The sequence below is a fragment of the Typopeltis vanoorti genome, chromosome 5 (genome assembly GCF_054136105.1).
Source record: "Typopeltis vanoorti isolate ZY-2024b chromosome 5, IOZ_Tvanoo_1.0, whole genome shotgun sequence".
Lineage (NCBI taxonomy): Eukaryota > Metazoa > Arthropoda > Arachnida > Uropygi > Thelyphonidae > Typopeltis > Typopeltis vanoorti.
In genome coordinates, this window is record NC_143553.1 from 57,987,315 (window position 1) to 58,004,572 (window position 17,258).

At 35.8% G+C, this 17,258-nt stretch overlaps 1 protein-coding gene across 1 annotated transcript; it reads left to right on the plus strand.

Moving 5' to 3' along the window:
* Positions 1-3,998: 3,998 nt before the first annotated feature.
* LOC150106442 (zinc finger MYM-type protein 6-like) lies at positions 3,999-4,817 on the plus strand. Its single transcript, XM_090392998.1, has one exon. The coding sequence runs from the start codon at positions 3,999-4,001 to the stop codon at positions 4,815-4,817; it is 819 nt and encodes a 272-aa protein (XP_090249124.1).
* The last annotated feature ends 12,441 nt before the right edge of the window (positions 4,818-17,258 follow it).

Genomic DNA, 17,258 nt, shown 5'->3' on the forward strand with positions numbered 1-17,258 from the left:
TATGAGGTGTTGGCGGCCTTCGTCGGAGTTTATAGAGAATAGAATGTGGCTTGAGAGAGCGCTGGCTCGGGTTCTGTTGTAAGATATGAATCTTTTGTGTTTTTCAATACGTAAAAGGACAGATTTAGCAGTCTGACTGTAGTATGGCTTGCCACATTCACAAATGATCTTGTAAACTCATGGATACTGAAGAGAGGGATGTTTTACTTTAAATCTACTAAGTATGGAGCGAAGTTTAAGAAACGAAGTGAAACATGTTTTAATTTTGAACTTCTCAAGAATTTTGGCCAGTTTGGGAGAGAGGGAACTGATGTATGCCAAAGACATATACTCTTGGGGAAGAAGAATCTTCACTAGTAGGTAAACGACGTTGAGAGATGAATTTTTCAATGTTCTTAAGAGTGAAGCCATTGAGGAAGGTCCTTTTTAGTAAATTAAGTTCATTTTTAATCTCCATTTCGTCTGTTAGTAAAGATCTGGCTCGATGTGCAAGGGTTGAAATAATACCAAATTTCTGCAGAGGGTAGTGATGGGAGGAAGCATGAAGGTCTGTGTGTGTGGGCTTTCTAAAAATTGAGATTTTGATATTTTCAGAGCATCATATAAATTTTAAGTCCAAAAAAGCAAGACAGTTGTTGGATTCTAGTTCGTAGGTGAATTTAATTTTCTGATGAAAGTTGTTAAGATGATCTAGAAAAATATAGAGATTGTTTAAACCGCGTTCCCAAATGAGGAAAACTTCATCAATAAAACGGTACCAGATTTTGGGTTTAAGTGTTGAGGAATTAATCGCCTTCTCTTCGAAGTCTTCTGTTTAAAGATTCTATCCTCGTATTTGAAGTATCCTGAATTAACACAGTGAGAAAGTAAGGAAACGAATTTCTTGGATAATTTGCTCTTGAGAAGATTGAGGACTTCTTGGGTAGGAACATTCGATGAAGAGAGAAACTACATCGAAACTAGCCATTAAATCTGATTTATTAAGTTTGAAGTCTTTGATTTTAGACACGAAGTCAGCTGAATTTTTTATATAAGAGAAGGATTTTCCTGTTAGGTTTTTCAAGAAAGATGCGAGATATTTAGAGAAGTTGTAAGTAGGTGAGTTGATGCATTCAACAATTGATCTAAGGTGGGGGGTGCACATCCTCCACTATTCCACTAATCCATTTAAAAAGCGAGACAGCGTGATTATTTTCTCCATATCATGGACATTCAAAGCTGTATCAATGACGGTGTTCTTTACACTAATGTAGTGTGCATTGCTGATTTCAGGCTGGTTTACTTTTGGTGGTGGGGGGGATTACTTCTTCGATTTTTCATGAAATAACACATCAGTGAACCAAAGGTCTTGATTTTTGAGCTAGTTATACAGCCTTTTACCACCGTTCAGAATTCATATTTATCTTAAACATTGGTGTCCAAAAATTAAGGGCGAACACTGTTACTGAATATTAGATCCGAAAATTCAAACGAATCAGCTTGTGTTAATTTGTATAACTAACAGTTACGAGTAGAAGGCGGGTACACATTCAAATTTTCGAATCGCGCACAAAGGGGGGGGGGGTCACGTGATATCACTCAACAGGATAAAAGGCAAAAGGCTGCACTAAGCGAATTGTGTTCGAAGGAAGCAGCTTTCGTGAAGGAAAGAAGTTGCAAAATTGGATGTCTTGTAATGTCCCAAAGATTTTACTAGATGAGGTCTTTGAGATTACTACGGAGCACGAAGACAGATTTTTGATTATAACAGCAAAACGTAATATAAGCACCACAACAGGTCAGCTAGCAAGTACGCTCCACTGAAGCACAGGTTTACGCGGATATCTCGAAACAGTGGCACGTCGTCTGCGACAAGTAGACCTATGCGCTCGAAGATCTGCAGTCTCTGTCCCTTTATTCGCAGTTCATCGCAGCGCATGTTTTCAGTGGTTTTGTAACCATAAAAATTGGACAAGACATCAATGGGCTAAGGTACTCTTTACAGATGAGAGTCGTTTTAATCTTTCCTCCGATTCTGGACGACACTTGATCTGGCATAAGAGTGGTAATGCTTACCATTGAAGAATGTTCTTGGAAGGGATAAATACGGTGTTGTTATGGTCACGGTGTGGGTGGCATATGCTTAATAGATGCGCCGAACATGCTGAAAAAGGTACTGTGACTAGTGAACGATATTGCATTGAAGTTCTTCAAAATCATGTTCCGTGGTGTTGTACGTGAAGAATTCATTTTTAAGGATGGCAATGTCACACCACATCGTACACGAGCAGTGAAGATACTTCTACAGACCGTGAATATTAATAGAATCGAGATTGTTTAGCAATTAGCTCACACGGATATGTCTATTCCTTAGCTACTTGGGAAAATACAAATATGCATACCAATGTGTTGCATTCAAATATTCTAAAAATAAGTGTCTCTATACTTATTTCACCACAGTGTATAAGAATTTATGGGTTTATTCATAACCATCTCTTTGTGATGATAGGTTTATTATGAGTTTACTATTATGAGATGGGATCTGTTTCCTTGAAACAGATCCCATCTCATATGTGACGTGGTAAATGCAACTTCATCATTGTCCTAATTTCGCTCTTATTAGATTATCCGCAAACCAACAAAGGCGCTTAATTATTTAAATCACTGTCTACTAATTGTTATTAATTAATAAATGTTATTAATTGTTCCTCTGCACACCACAAGGAATTAATGACTTCTTTGCTGTAATAAAGATCAGTTTGATTAAATCTCTTGTTTTCTCCATGTTTTTCTGCTTTTTTCTTTCAGATTTTTCCCAACACTTCTAACGACCGGATTTACTTAATCAGCCAACGTCTCACTAAATATCATTAACAGATTTTAGCGTAAGCTCCAGAAACTCAGAATAGTTTTTCAATTATTGCATTGCTGTTCTTTAAGTAATAGCCTTAAGCAGATATTAGGATAAATAATCGAGTGGGATTAATCTTATCCAGTACACAGAAACGAACACTCCGCATCATCATACAAATTTTCATTATTCTTTGTGTTGCAGTAATTATTTACCGAATGTTTTAGACCTCTGTTCTTCAACCTGTGGTCCGCGGAAAGTATAGGCGAAGTGCGCGGCCTTCGAATGCCAGTATTGCGTCAGCTCGCCTGTCGACGACACGTCGCAAAAATTCTTATTTTATCGCGCTCGTCCGTATTGTTTTCTAATATTGTGTTGTGGTATTTCGGAAAACAAGTTATTTCTTTCGTAAAATTTGAAACCCTACAAAATGGAGACAAAAAAGAGTCAAACAGCAAATCCTTTTAATTCTTTAGTAGAAGCAAGGACAATATTCAGGAGAAAAGTAGTGATCGTACCAAAAGTATGCAAGTACTAATGCTTCAAGTTTAGAAGAAACAAACAAAAAAAAGAAATATGTTGATACTTCGGAATGTACAATACAAACCAAAAGAAGAAAAAGAAACTTTGTTAAGCGTTTCGACAAGGGCTATTTAAAGCTTGGTTCATTGTTAGCTCCTGGCAGTGAACTATCGCCCCGGCCTTTGTGTGTAGTATGTTCCGAAATTCTGTCAAATGACGCTATGAAACCTTCCAAACTTGCTCGTCATTTGCATTTGAATCATAGAGATTTTACTGGTAAGCCACTAGATTTTTTCAAAGATTACGTGACCAGATGAAAAGTCAGAAAAGTGAAATGAAAATGATGACGACTAGTGACAAGTCGTTGCTTCGAGCGTCTTATTTAGTTGCTTTTCGAATATCTAAAACGAAAAAAAACGTTTGCGTTTGGTGAGGAGTTAGTAAAGCCTTGCATCTTAGACATCTTAGATGAATCAACTGGCGTGAGTAACCATGCTATCCTGCTTTGCTTGGTGAGGTATAGTGAAGATGAAGACTTAAGGGAAGAACTTCTTTGTTGCCTTGACTTACCTGGACGGACCACTAGTTCAGAGATATTTAATGCTCTTGAAGGGTATTTACAAGCGCAGGGCTTAGACTGGAGCAAATGCGTCGGAGTGTGTACGGACGGTGCTGCGAGCATGACTGGACGTCGCTCAGGAGTAGTTGCGAAAATAAAGAAAGTCGCGCACCCAGAGGTTTTGTCCACTCACTGTATGATCCACCGGGAGCACCTAGCTGCAAAGAAATTTCTACTGAACTAAACACTGTGATGAATGACCCGGTGAAGATCATTAATGAAGTTTGTAGTCGAGCTATGAACTCCAGGCTGTTCACGACACTGTGTGAGAGTATGGACTCACACCACCAACATCTCCTTCTCCATGCAGAAGTGAGGTGGTTATCGAGAGAAAGGGTTCTTGCATGCCTTTTCGAACTGAGGGACGAAGTAAAGCAGTTTCTGCGAAAATCTGACCTAATAGAGCCTTTGTTGAATGAGGAATGGATGGCTAAGCTTGCGTACATGGCGGACATATTTAGCCTTCTTAACGAACTTAATATTTCTCTTCAGGGGTCTTGTACAAATATTTTTACACTGAGAAATAAAATGGATGCGTTCAAAAAGAAGCTGGCTCTTTGGGATAGTCGCGTACAAGAGGAAGATATAAAAATGTTTCCACTTTTGGGAGAATTTTTGATTGCTGCTGATGTCAACAAGAAAGTCATAATCAACATAATAAGTCAAAATTTAAGGGCGTTAGCTGAAAACTTTAATAATTATTTCCCTGAAAATGAGGATCCTCGTAAAGGTAACCTCTGGATTAATAATCCCTTCTTGCAAGATATAAAATCATGCGCACTTGATCTTCGTGAAAAAGAAAAGCTGATCGAATTGTCTTCTGATGTCACTGGTCTCCAGACATAAAATGCAATCATTGTCTCAGTTTTGGATATCACTCGAAAAATAATATCCATCTCTGAGTTATAAAGCTATCGAATTGTTGGTCGTTTTTTCGACTTCCTATTTGTGCGAAAAGACTTTTTCAGCCAATTTCAGTAATAAAAACCAAACAGAGAAATCGAATCGATGTTATTGCAGCTCTTTTTGTCTCTCAGAAACAACGCTCCAGCCACGTGTATCAAATTTTATAACCTCCAAGCAGCAGCAGATATCGCACTAGTTAAAAATTGTAATTTTATAACATTAGATTTAATAAATAAAATACTATCTACATTGGTTTTTGTTTCTGTCTTAGCCATCAGCCGGTCCGCGAAATATTTCTCCTATTCTCCCCGGTCCGCAGGTGTAAAAAGGTTGAAGAACGCTGTTTTAGAACATATATATGCTGGCGTATACTTAACACAGTGGTTCTAAACCGGTGTTCCGCGAACTGGTTACAAGTGTTCCGCCGGTGAAAGATGTCACGTGATAGTTCTGAGTGTAATTGGCTACACTGAATAAAAATGTCGAGGGAATTATTTCGGTTATAACAGAACAATTAACAATATTGGAAGAAAAGATTTCAAGTTACTTTCCTTCCTTAACTACACGCAATTATGACTGGATACGAAATCCATTTGGCACAGTTAATACGTCGAGTTGTGGATTTTCGTTACAAGAAGAAGAACAATTATTTGCCTTGTCAACGGATCGCCCTCTAAAAATTAAATTCTCTGAAATAACTCTTGAGGAGTTTTTGATCTTTGTCCAAGCCGAATACCCAGCTCTCTCCACAAGGGCACTGAAACTTTTGTTACAGTTTTCAACATCATATTTGTGTGAGCTCGGTTTCTCAATATTAACTAATATAAAAACTAAAAAGCGTGAAAGACTTACTAATATAGACAATCATGAGGGTAGCCACATCACATATTAGACCTGATATTGCTGAAATCTGCGAAAGCCGACGAGCTCAAGTATCGCATAAAAATAAGTTCCATTTTCATAAAAGGCAAATACATGCATATTTGCATTGTTAACTTTATGACACTAATGCTTTTTTGTGTTCTCCAAATTTTTCTTATAATCAAAATGGTTCCATGATTTCGAAAAAGTTAAGAACCACTGAAACACGTAACATATACTGATATATTAATATCACTATTTAATAGCTAGAAGGTGTTTATATTAAATATAATTTTAGTAATGATTGTTAAAGTATAATTAGATTTTATTTTTAATCTCTATTTCACATAAGACTAGATCAAATTCTATTGGGAAAGAGAAAACAAAAATTCTCAGTTAAGATTGAAACTATACTGAGGAAGACGTTTTAGCATTTCCTCCTCGGCAAGTTTGCACGATATCATTTTCAACAGTCCTTCGTTTCGTTTTAACCTGAGATTTTATGCTTCAACTCTTTATGTTTTTAAATAAACCTCCTTCTTTATCTTGACGCACCGCTATTAAAATCGATTCACTCGCTCTCTCTCTCTCTCTCTCTCTCTCTCTCTCTCTCTCTCTCTCTCTCTCTCTCACACACACACACACACACCACGAACTGCTTGTAGTTTATAGACATAAAGTACGTTTACTTGCATTATATATCAGTGTATCCAAATTTGGCCAATGCATTACACTTCTGTATAAGATATTGTAAATATTATACTGTATGTTGGTTTTGATTTTTTATATCATATTTATTATAATTAAAAAAAGAAAATAAAAAAACACGAAAAATCTTTCACTCAGTACATCGGATGTTCCTATATAGTTGTGGTGCCATCTATCGAAAACATGTAAAACTATAAAACCAACATGCGCCAATATTAGTAAGCACGTTGCTTATCTTAGTTTAAATTCAATTTACAATTCACATTAATTTAAATTGAATGCAAGTGGAGAAAAATATATCTGAAATTCGAGATATATTTGCACTTGATATGCAACGATATTTGGAAGCTAATGACTTTACATTAATTGCCTTTTATTATCAGGGGCTTTAACAGGCACTTAAGCGGCCACAGCCTGCCAGGTATCCTTGGATTTCCTAACGGTAATAGGAGGATAAGGCAGTTACCCCTATTCCTCTAAGTATTCTTGTCTGTAAATGGCGTGTGTTCTACTAGCCGGTTACCTGTTCTGAGGGACGAAAAACCCGAGTTTCCGAGAGAAGTCCCCTCCTCCCCAACCTCCGTATGAGACCGGCTAACTCACCTTTAGTCAAAAGAGACCAGATAAAGGTTCTTCACGTCACTGACGAGAATCGAACTCAGATCTTTCCGACCAAAGGGCTTCGTCTGAGCTATGGAGGTTCACATAATCAATTAGCATATCTGGCAGATATATTTACTGCATTAAATAGTCTTAATTTATCTTTACAAGGCAAGGAAATTTCTATATTTCATGTCCAAGATAAAGTGAACGCCACGTTGGCAAAGATGGAGTTATGGCAAAAGCAGGTTGGTAATGGAGAATTTGACGCGTTTCTATCTCTTCATGAATTGCTCGTAAGTTCAAATGAACAAATTAATGATGATGATGTGAAAATTACTATCAAACAGCATTTACAAAGCTTACAAATGAATCTTGAAAAGTATTTCCTTGAATTGGACATTAATATTGAGTGGATAAGATACCCTTTCGATATCAATAAATCTATGCCAAAGGGTCTATCGTCAATAGAAGAAGCACAACTTTTAGAACTAGATTTTGATGGTTTCCCTAAAAATAAACACAACGAGAATACGTTATCATCATTTTGGCTACAAATACAGAATGAATTAATGAATTTCCTGAATTAACAGATAAAGCTGTAAGGTTCATTTTTCTATTTCCAAGTGTCATGTCTGTGCGAAGTTTGATTTTCGGCCCTTGTAGATATTAAGGCGAGGAAGAGGAATCGCATTATAGATGTCGAACCGCATCTGAGATTGAAATTAACAACTATAGAGCCAAAATTTGCTGAACTTTTATCTCAGCATAAGCAATTTCACTCCTCTCATTGATGATAAATTATTTCAAGTAAGTAAAAATGTATAGTATCTTTATAAAGTTTGTTCTATTAAAAATAAATCAAATTTTTTGTTTACATGTACATCTAAATTCAAATAAAATAGACATTTACAATGAAACATATTTTATTTATTTATTTATTATTTATTTTGACAAGGGGTACTTGTTAATAAAGAAAATTTAAGAAGGGGTACGAGGATGTTTGAAGTTTGAGAAACACTGCCTTATACCAACATAACAGTTGGTGTTTTGGATGAAATATCAGCAAGAATACCAAAGGAAGTGTTAGGAATTAGATATGCCCTAACCTGGTCCTTTATCTCAACACGCACACAGTTCCTGGTGAGTGAAAGGAGGAAAAGATAATTCTATCATAAAGGGTGTAGCTACAAGTGGTCTAGCCGATTACAAATCAATATTGTATCTATGGAGGAATTATTAAGGTATTAGAGAGGTTGCTAAAAATCACATCCGGGAAGAAAGACAACATTTTGATCTTTTATAGATGACAGTTTGACTTTGTTAACTGTAAGTCTTGATTTACCAGTAAGTATTTTCATAGTTTAAAGAGAGGGGGAGTACAACAGAGTTAGATAAGGGAAATGGATACGAATTCAGATTTTTACAGGAAAATTTGGCAGAATTTCACAAAGACGGCCTTTATACACAGAAAGGGGTTAGTTAGTATACACAAAAAGCATGTTATTATATGGATTATAGCATGATCATCTGACTGGTATCAGAGAGTGATGCATGAGGAGCTGAATCTAAGAGAACGGTGACTAGTGGAGTATCACAGAGTTCTAATCTTAGATCAGTGATGTTTAACTTGTAAATTAATGATATGGGAAATGGGTCTGGAGGGAAACATTCAATTATATGCAGTTGATGCAAGCTGGGTCATATGATAAGGGACATTTGGGAAAAAGAACCTGTGCAGTTTGACTTGAACAAACCGATTCTACGGCCGAATATTAATGAATGGCATTTTAATATTATTAAGTGCTAGGTTAAGCGTTTTGGAATCAAAACGTTGCCGAATGAGTATTACATTAATGGGAATTTGCTGCGACTGGCTGACGAAGCTAGAACTTACGAGTAATGGCGAACAGCGAGTTAAAGTTTAAGAACCACATTGGGTGGGTAAAACATTACATCGGATAATTGCAATGTTGAACTGAACACCAGCTGATAGGAATCAAGAAGTTAGTTTCCTACTTTAGGTGGCCTTGATAAGACTCATCTAGACTACTGTGCTTACAGGATATATTTTATCTCATCACAGGTGTATGTGTGGGGAAGAAGAACTCGGGATCATCCCTGTAAGCTGAAAAATGTGTTATTATGAAGAATGCAGAGTTTTTTCATGGCATGTAGTGAGTGAATGGAATAAGCTGACAGTGGATATTGCGAGTGCCTTACAATGAATGCTGTTCTTAGGGAGAATATGATAAGTACAAAGGAATTACACTTTCTAAGGCCCTACCTACATGAGTTCCTAAGTGCGGATACATAATAACAACAATCATTTGTTTTGAAAATTTATCTAATAGACATTATTAAACAATCGTACATAAATACAAAAGCGCACTTAATGTATAAACACGTTTTTATTTTATTTATTTATTTATTTCCTTTTTTAGACTTTTAGCCAGTAACAGTAAAGTTGGGGGAAATGACCAAATTGTTGAGGATATTTAAAATAAAATATATAAAATAAAATAGCCTTTTCGGATAAAGTATTGACGGTCTGGTCGACTGTCAGCGTGAGCGATCATATCTATTCTTAAATTCTAATATTATACGTATATAATTATTATTTAGGTGTTATAATAAGTTTTTAATTATTTTTACTTTTCTTATTAGTTTTCTAATAAAAGTTTGATGTTATTGTTAGCATTATAATTATTATTAAAAATATAAGAAAGAATATAATATCTTATAAAATTAATATAAAATTGTTTGCATTATTATTATTATTCAATGTAATTGTATATACATTATGATTGTATCGGTATATTTATTTTTATCTCTATATTTATATTTATTATTTATATTATTAATACATATTATATAATATATATATATATATATATATATATATATATATATATTATATATATAATATATATTATATATATATAATATATATTTAATATGTATATATAAGTCTATGATTACAAATATATATATATTATATATATATTATGTATATTATACATATATATATATATTATATATAATTATATTATATATATAATTATGCATTAGGCCTAGTGGCCTGTTACGGTTACGTATTAGTCTTCGTAGCCTATTATGAATTCGAAACCGGAAATCCCACAGAATAGGTCGGTCACTCCTCTCCCAGGAGTATCCAATGTCTGTAGATACCTGTATTCACAGGGAAGAAAAACCTATTTTCGTATGAGACCAGCAAACTCACTTTTTGTCAAAGGAGACCAGATGTACGGGAAGCGAACCCACGTCCTTCCGACCAATGGGCTTCTTCGTCTGTACCGACTAAGCTACGGAGGCGCTTTAATATTAAATACTTCCTATAATATTTTATTTACTATAAAGTAGTCCCATTATTGTCCGCGCGGTTAGCCTAGTGGCTATGCGCTTCGCAACCATATACCTGGGGAAAGAGTGTCCTAGGTTCGATTCCCGTCAATGACGTGAGGAGCTGAAGGATCTTCCTCAGCCAGAGCCAAGTTAGCCGGTTCTGGGCGTGGACAGTAGGGTTTTTCCGTCAGTTTATCTGAAGTTTTTCATCCCGCAAGCATGCAAATCGGCCCCGTGAACACACATGGATTACAGTCATGATTATTGCCCTTAGGGGATGCAGCAGATGAGTGGCGAACCGACCACTCCTCTGCATTAATACGCCAGTAACCCTTCATTAGAAGGGGGACTCAACCCTTGCTAAGGTTGAGTCCCTTCCTAATCTTTCTTTTGGAGATCTATCTTTCTATCTTTCGGAGTTCGATAAAGGGCTTATTGTGGGTGCCCGTCTGGCTGGAGCTACAATTTTGAAAACAGCAGAGCTAACTACTTTCCCAATAGGTGAGATATCCCCTGGTGTTTAATCAGCGGGAAAATAAACCACCGTGCGGATTTAAGAGGCGTAACTGTGGTCCGCAGATATGTCAGAACCGAGATCGCCGTCGTTTGAGAAGGCTTGTACAGACTAAAAGAACTTCCCGTGTTCAGCAATTCACGGAAGCATTTTAAGGAAGGTTGTTCCCGACCTATGCTTGGGGAATTTTATTTATTTATTTTCTTTTTTAGACTTTTAGCCTTTCCCTAACTAAAAAGCTAGGGAAAGAATAACCAAATTGATCACGACACCATTGTACAATGTAAACTATTTATTCATCACTCTGCTACAGAAATCGTTTATATGGAAATCAGTAGAGTTATCCATCAACGCATCCATTTTCTTTATTTCTTCAATGCATTACATTGTGCATTCTTATAAAAATCAGAATATCCTTGGAGTTCTTTCTCTGTCGTTCCCGGCAGTACACGTAGAGGCCATTATAACCATATTAGCTGTGGTTCTCTCACTGACAATGACCATTCAAGTTCAAAAGTCTACTCGTAGCAGATGTATCAAGTCCCCGTTGTCCTAGGTGTACTGCAGGATGGTGCAACTTTTGTTACCTGCCATTAGTCAGTAACGTAAAGTTCCCTTATCTCTACTTCCAGTTTTACGGCTGGTTGACTACCAACTCACACTGATCCACAAGTAATAGAATTGTAATAGGTTACCTTGCACTGTACTCCGTTAAGAGTAGCTCCTCTCATATCATTCATAAGCCTCTTAACAAAGCAATTCGCTCATGTGACAACCGTGACCATGAGGAAGTTTACTCTGTTGAAGAGGAAGTAGCAAAAGAGAATCGGAACGCATTGGGATCAAACCACAATTGATAGTATGGGGAAAAGCCTCATATTTCGTTAAAAGTTTCCATCGAAAATGATTTCAGAAATCTCGGATATTAATGATGCATTTTGCAAGTCTACCTACTCAGAAGTGTGTCCCATTCATTGCTGTAAGCATTCAAAGCCTAAACTGGAGCTATTTCAATAAACCAGGTTTTGAGCTTTTAGCAAATTCCTTGCAATAAAGATGGCGTTCCATCTGTCATCTTCACATATGCATTCATAACACTAATCATCTCTACAATTTTAAAAGTAGATACAAGATCCATTAATTTTGTGGTGTATGCGAAGACGAAGTATCATTACAATAATGGAAAAGAAAATATTATACTTAAATATACTGTATATTGTATTTGCTAATTTAGTTTTTATTTTGTTTCTTTTTTTCTCTTTGTTTATTCAATTTGTTCATAGTTTCTTAGATATTTTTGTTTATTTATTTAGATGATTATTTTCTAAAACACAACTTTATCTGCTTCCTCGTTTTTTTTTTTTTTTGGTATTTTTTATCAGTAGGAACGGGGAGAAAGAGAGAGAGACTTTGAGGGATGTATTTTAAGTCAACTTCATCTATTTGTATCTGAAGTTCAAATCTTACTGTAAAGTGTCTATTTAACTTCGGATACATTTTATCAAATGCGTTTATTTTATAATTTAAATATAAATTATTACAGAGCGAAATGACTTTTCTATAAACTTACTAAAAAAAAGGAAAGATATGGAAATTTAATAAAACATCTATTGAAAAGTAAAAAAAAAAAGTATTTCTTCTGATTAGGAACAGCTAAATATCAAAACTTCTTTTAAAAAATTGTGAAATGTCACAAGTCCTTATAAGGACTGGCTTAAAGGGGCGAAGCAAGAATGCTTTTCATATTCTCCGTTGTCTGTAGAGGACAGTGTAAGGATAAGGTGTTATTGAGCTATTAAAGCTCTGATCATGGCAGGAGGGTAAAAGCAATAGCCGAGCGTCAGTTAGAACTTCATTGGCTACAGCATTGCCATCCATTACCCAGATAAAAATTTTATATAATTAATATGTAAACAATTTTAAGGTTTATTGAAATAAAAAAGATTTTTCAAAATTATTATACAATTTTCTTTATAAGTTTGCTAAAATATTTTAGATACAATTATATTTAATAGAAAAAATTAGAATTAATTGTAAGTGCTGCATATAAAATTAATGCACCTTTGCAAGATTTAATCTCTGCACAGAATGAACTGGAAAAGTCAAAAAGCTTGTGTGGCAACGAGGTTAACGCTTCCCAAAGGAACAAAGTTTTTCTCTTATTAGCCATCTCATCGATTGCCATTTAATTCAGCAAAGTTTCGGCTTATATTCACTAATAAAGTGTCTCATTGTGATTCAAATGTAGGAAATTGTGTTCTCCCCACACATACTCCTCCCCTTGTAAGCACCAACAATAGGGAGGCAGTACGACCCAGCTGCATGGGACGGGGTTTATAATCTGGGAAGGTCGGCCGATCTCGGTTCTCCAATGGCTGTCATTGGAGCAGTCTTTTATGGCCGAAGTCCCTTACAATGGCAGGAGGTCGCATTTATGAATATTTCATAAACCACCCTAAGGGGACCATCTCAGGAAACGCCTTTGGCTATTGACGAATCCCCAAAGACTTCAGGATAGGTTCCCTGAGAAAAAATAATAAAACATGGGGATATGATGGCACCAGCCTACAATCGGTCGCAATTAATTACCGACAGGCATCTGGTACGAGAGTACAAAAATAATTAACATTTGCAGATTGAATGTGCTCATGAATTAGTAATAATTTTTCAGGATTAAGTATCACCATAAAAAATTAGCAGAGTTTGGTTACATTTGCTTTGTATAAATGACGAATAAGAGAAAGGATTGTCGAAATATTAAGAAAAAGAATGAAAAAGTATGTAGTTGATATAAAAAGTTAAATATTGCATCTGGGAGTTGTCGTATTAGGTGGACAAAATCAGCTTCTTCACTGGTATATCCAACGCCTTGTAGCTCATCTAGTAGTAAACAGCCTTTGAATGAAAGAATATAGGTTCAAATACTTTGTGGGGAATTTTATACTGAAGCATTCTTTAAGAAATTTTATGTTGAAAATTAATTGGTCAGTCATACAAAGGCGACAGGGTATTCCACATCCAGAAAATCCAAATGTTATTTTCTGCCAACTAAACAAACCAGTTAGAGAACGCACACACTAACAGCCATAAAAGATTTGGAGAGAGGATCAGGCCTAATAGTCATTAACAGACTATTAGGCCTATTACTTAAAAGAAGGTTGGCCAGGATGGGTTGTAAGAGTACAGCGCGCATCTTGAAGAGATATTTGTTAATTTGGCATCATAGATGACGAGGCCCACCACTAAACCAAAATCAAAATACTCCTTTGCTGCAGTTTTTATCAGACATGTGTGACAGTAATATTCAACAACTTTATGGCAGCAACCATAATATTGCATTTAGGATGACGGTTACTAACAACAGTATTTTATTTCTCCCGTATAACCTGTTCAAATGTGACTAGTCGTGTGATTTTTACATGCTTCAACCGACAACAGTTTTAGTCGTTATTGGAAGTTACTTATTAGGCTTTGATGTGCCAATAGAGCATTATATTCTGTCTTTTACGTGCATATAATTGTAACCATGACAAGATTTTAACCTACAATGGAGTTCACAGAATTCTAATGACAGAACATTATGCTGTTATGGTAATAATAGCATAATGTTCTCTCACTAGAATTTGCAGCAATTTCAATGATATTAATAAAGGTGGTGTCCGTTTTGTTCTTCAAATTAGACACGGAAGATGTATATCATTTACGAGTATTTTTATACCATTAACAGAGATGGTCTTTATCAAAGAATAGAGGGGGAAAAAGCTTTGAAGGGATTTTGAACAAGAACTTACAATATATTTACGGAAATAATGATGGTTGGTTATTGCTGTTGAGCCTCCGTAGCTCAGTCGGTATAGACGAATCCCTTGAGTCGGAAAGACCTGAGTTCGATTCCCGTCAGTGACGAGGAACCTTTATCTGGTCTCTTTCGACGAAAGGTGAGTTAGCCAGTCTCATTCGGTGGTAAGGAGTTTTATCACCCGGAAACTCGGTTTTTTCGCCCCCCCCCCAAAGAATAGGCAAACCAGTCTCATGAACACACGTATTCAAAGAACATAGGATACACCGGGAGGCATAGGATAACCAATTCATCCTCGAATTACGGTTGCGAAGTCCAAGAATACTTGGAAAATCGTAGACTTTTAAGTGCCTGTTAGGACCACTGATTGGATAGGTTATTGCTATTATAAAACTAGAAACGATAGAAAGAGTTACTGCTTCAAAATTAAACGAACACTGTATAAACATATTATAATATATAACATAAAAGCTCGCTGAACTGTAAACTCTAAAATATCGATTAATATGTTATTGACACTTTAGGGTTAGCTTGCCTTTGGGTTATGCTTCAACTACTTCAATACAGATTATCTTTCTTTTCGAATATAAATGTGAGTGATTCATTGGACCAATTGCATTTATAGCGTAGGGTGTTTGATACTAAAAGTCCCTCAGATTTCCGTTTGCTTGAGATGCCTAGAAAATCACTCATATGAAGTCAGTAGATCTCAACCATCGAAAAACATATGGAAATCCTGAGCTATTTGAAAACTGAAAGATTTTTTTTAACCATTCCATTTAATTTTGGCTTGCAAACACTATACAAGTAAGCACATTTACTTCGACTGCTGAGTTGGGAACCGAAGTCTCTGAGCACGCTATGCAATTGATAAACAATATTTTTCTTTAAGCTGCAATTTTTTAATAACAATAATGTTTTATTTATTTCTAATTGAAATACTTATTTATTATCTCCAATTAAAATTAAAAAGAAAAATAATTTAAAAGTACATTATAAAGTACAATTGATTTATTATATTTGGAGTATAATAATCTGATATTAAACCAAATCATCAATCTACCCCGTGTGGTGGCCGGGATACGAATAGCCCCACTGTAGCCCATGCATGTCGTACTAGGCGACTAAAATGGGTACCCAGGGAGGGTAATGGATGGCAATGCTGTAGCTAATGAAGTTTTAATTGAGGCTGGGCTATTGCTGTTACCGTCCTGCCATGATCAGAGCTCATAGCTCAATAACACCCTATCCTTACATTGTTCTCTACAGATAACGGGGAATATGAAAAGCATTCTTGCTTCACCCATCTAGCCAAAAAAAAAAAAGATCATCAATCTGATAATGTAATTAAATATTTTATTGAATATTTCCTATCCTGTTTTGGACCACGCGCTGAGGTGTCACCTGAGTGGTACTATACCACATGTAATACACTAAAAGGATTTGTTGCAGTTGGAGTTCGGATGGTTCAGTTTAGCCCAAAGCAGTGGAAACGTTTTAATTTCTTTGTTTTTGAAGTGCTTAGGATCCCGGTGTGCTTTCTCTGAGGTGGTACTATTGCAATTCCTCCCCCGCCCTCGAGGAAAAACAAAAAACACCTGATTTTTCTCATCAGTGCTCTAAAGTATCGCATGTGAAAAATACTTAAAACACATCTCTTCAAAACGAGAATAACAGAATCTTCCATCGAATTAAGAAATGCTTCTTTGCTTGTCTGCCTCGATTCTTGTTGCAGGAAAGACCCTCTTGGGTGAAGAACGGTTCATAAGGAGAAGGCCAGCGGTTCTCAACCCTATCCTCGCCATCGCATTTACGCCCGCGAAGCTATTTGCATGCGCCCGCTATCAATTATTAAATAAGGCAAAAATAAAATGAAAACTGGGAAATATAAGCCTTCTCTAGTAATAATATTTATCGAAATCATAAAAAATGTTAACACTTATGTTATATTCCGAACATTTTGTAATTCCTCTGTCTTTGAGTGCGAGTGTTAACAGTTCCAATTTTGTACGTATGTTTTACGTATTTAGTCTACTGGCAACCGTGGGCTTGAGGGATGTGTCATCACTTCACACTTAAAACTTTTGCGCCAAAATGAGTAATTCAAATAAAAAACAACAAACCTATAAATTCAATAACGATTGGGAAGAAGACTATTGTTTTATTCAGAGTAATTTCAGAGTAAAGATAAATGTTTTTGCTTATTATGCGATGGCATTGCATCAGCGAGGAAGGAACACAACCTCGAACGTCATTTCAAGCAATCATAGCTCTTTTGACGTTAGTCATCGACCTAAATCTGAGCTTAGAAAAAGAAACATTGATCAACCCAAATCAACATTATCTACCCAGCAATCAGTTTTCATTAGACAGATAAATAAGAATAAAAATGCTTCTATTGCTTCCTTTTAAATTTGTCATAGTTAATTAATTTGTTAATCGTTATCATTCAAAATGATAAGCAAGTATACATTTTCATATAAAAAGAAATATATTAGTGCTCACCACTCTTTTCCCAATCTCCAATGCGCTC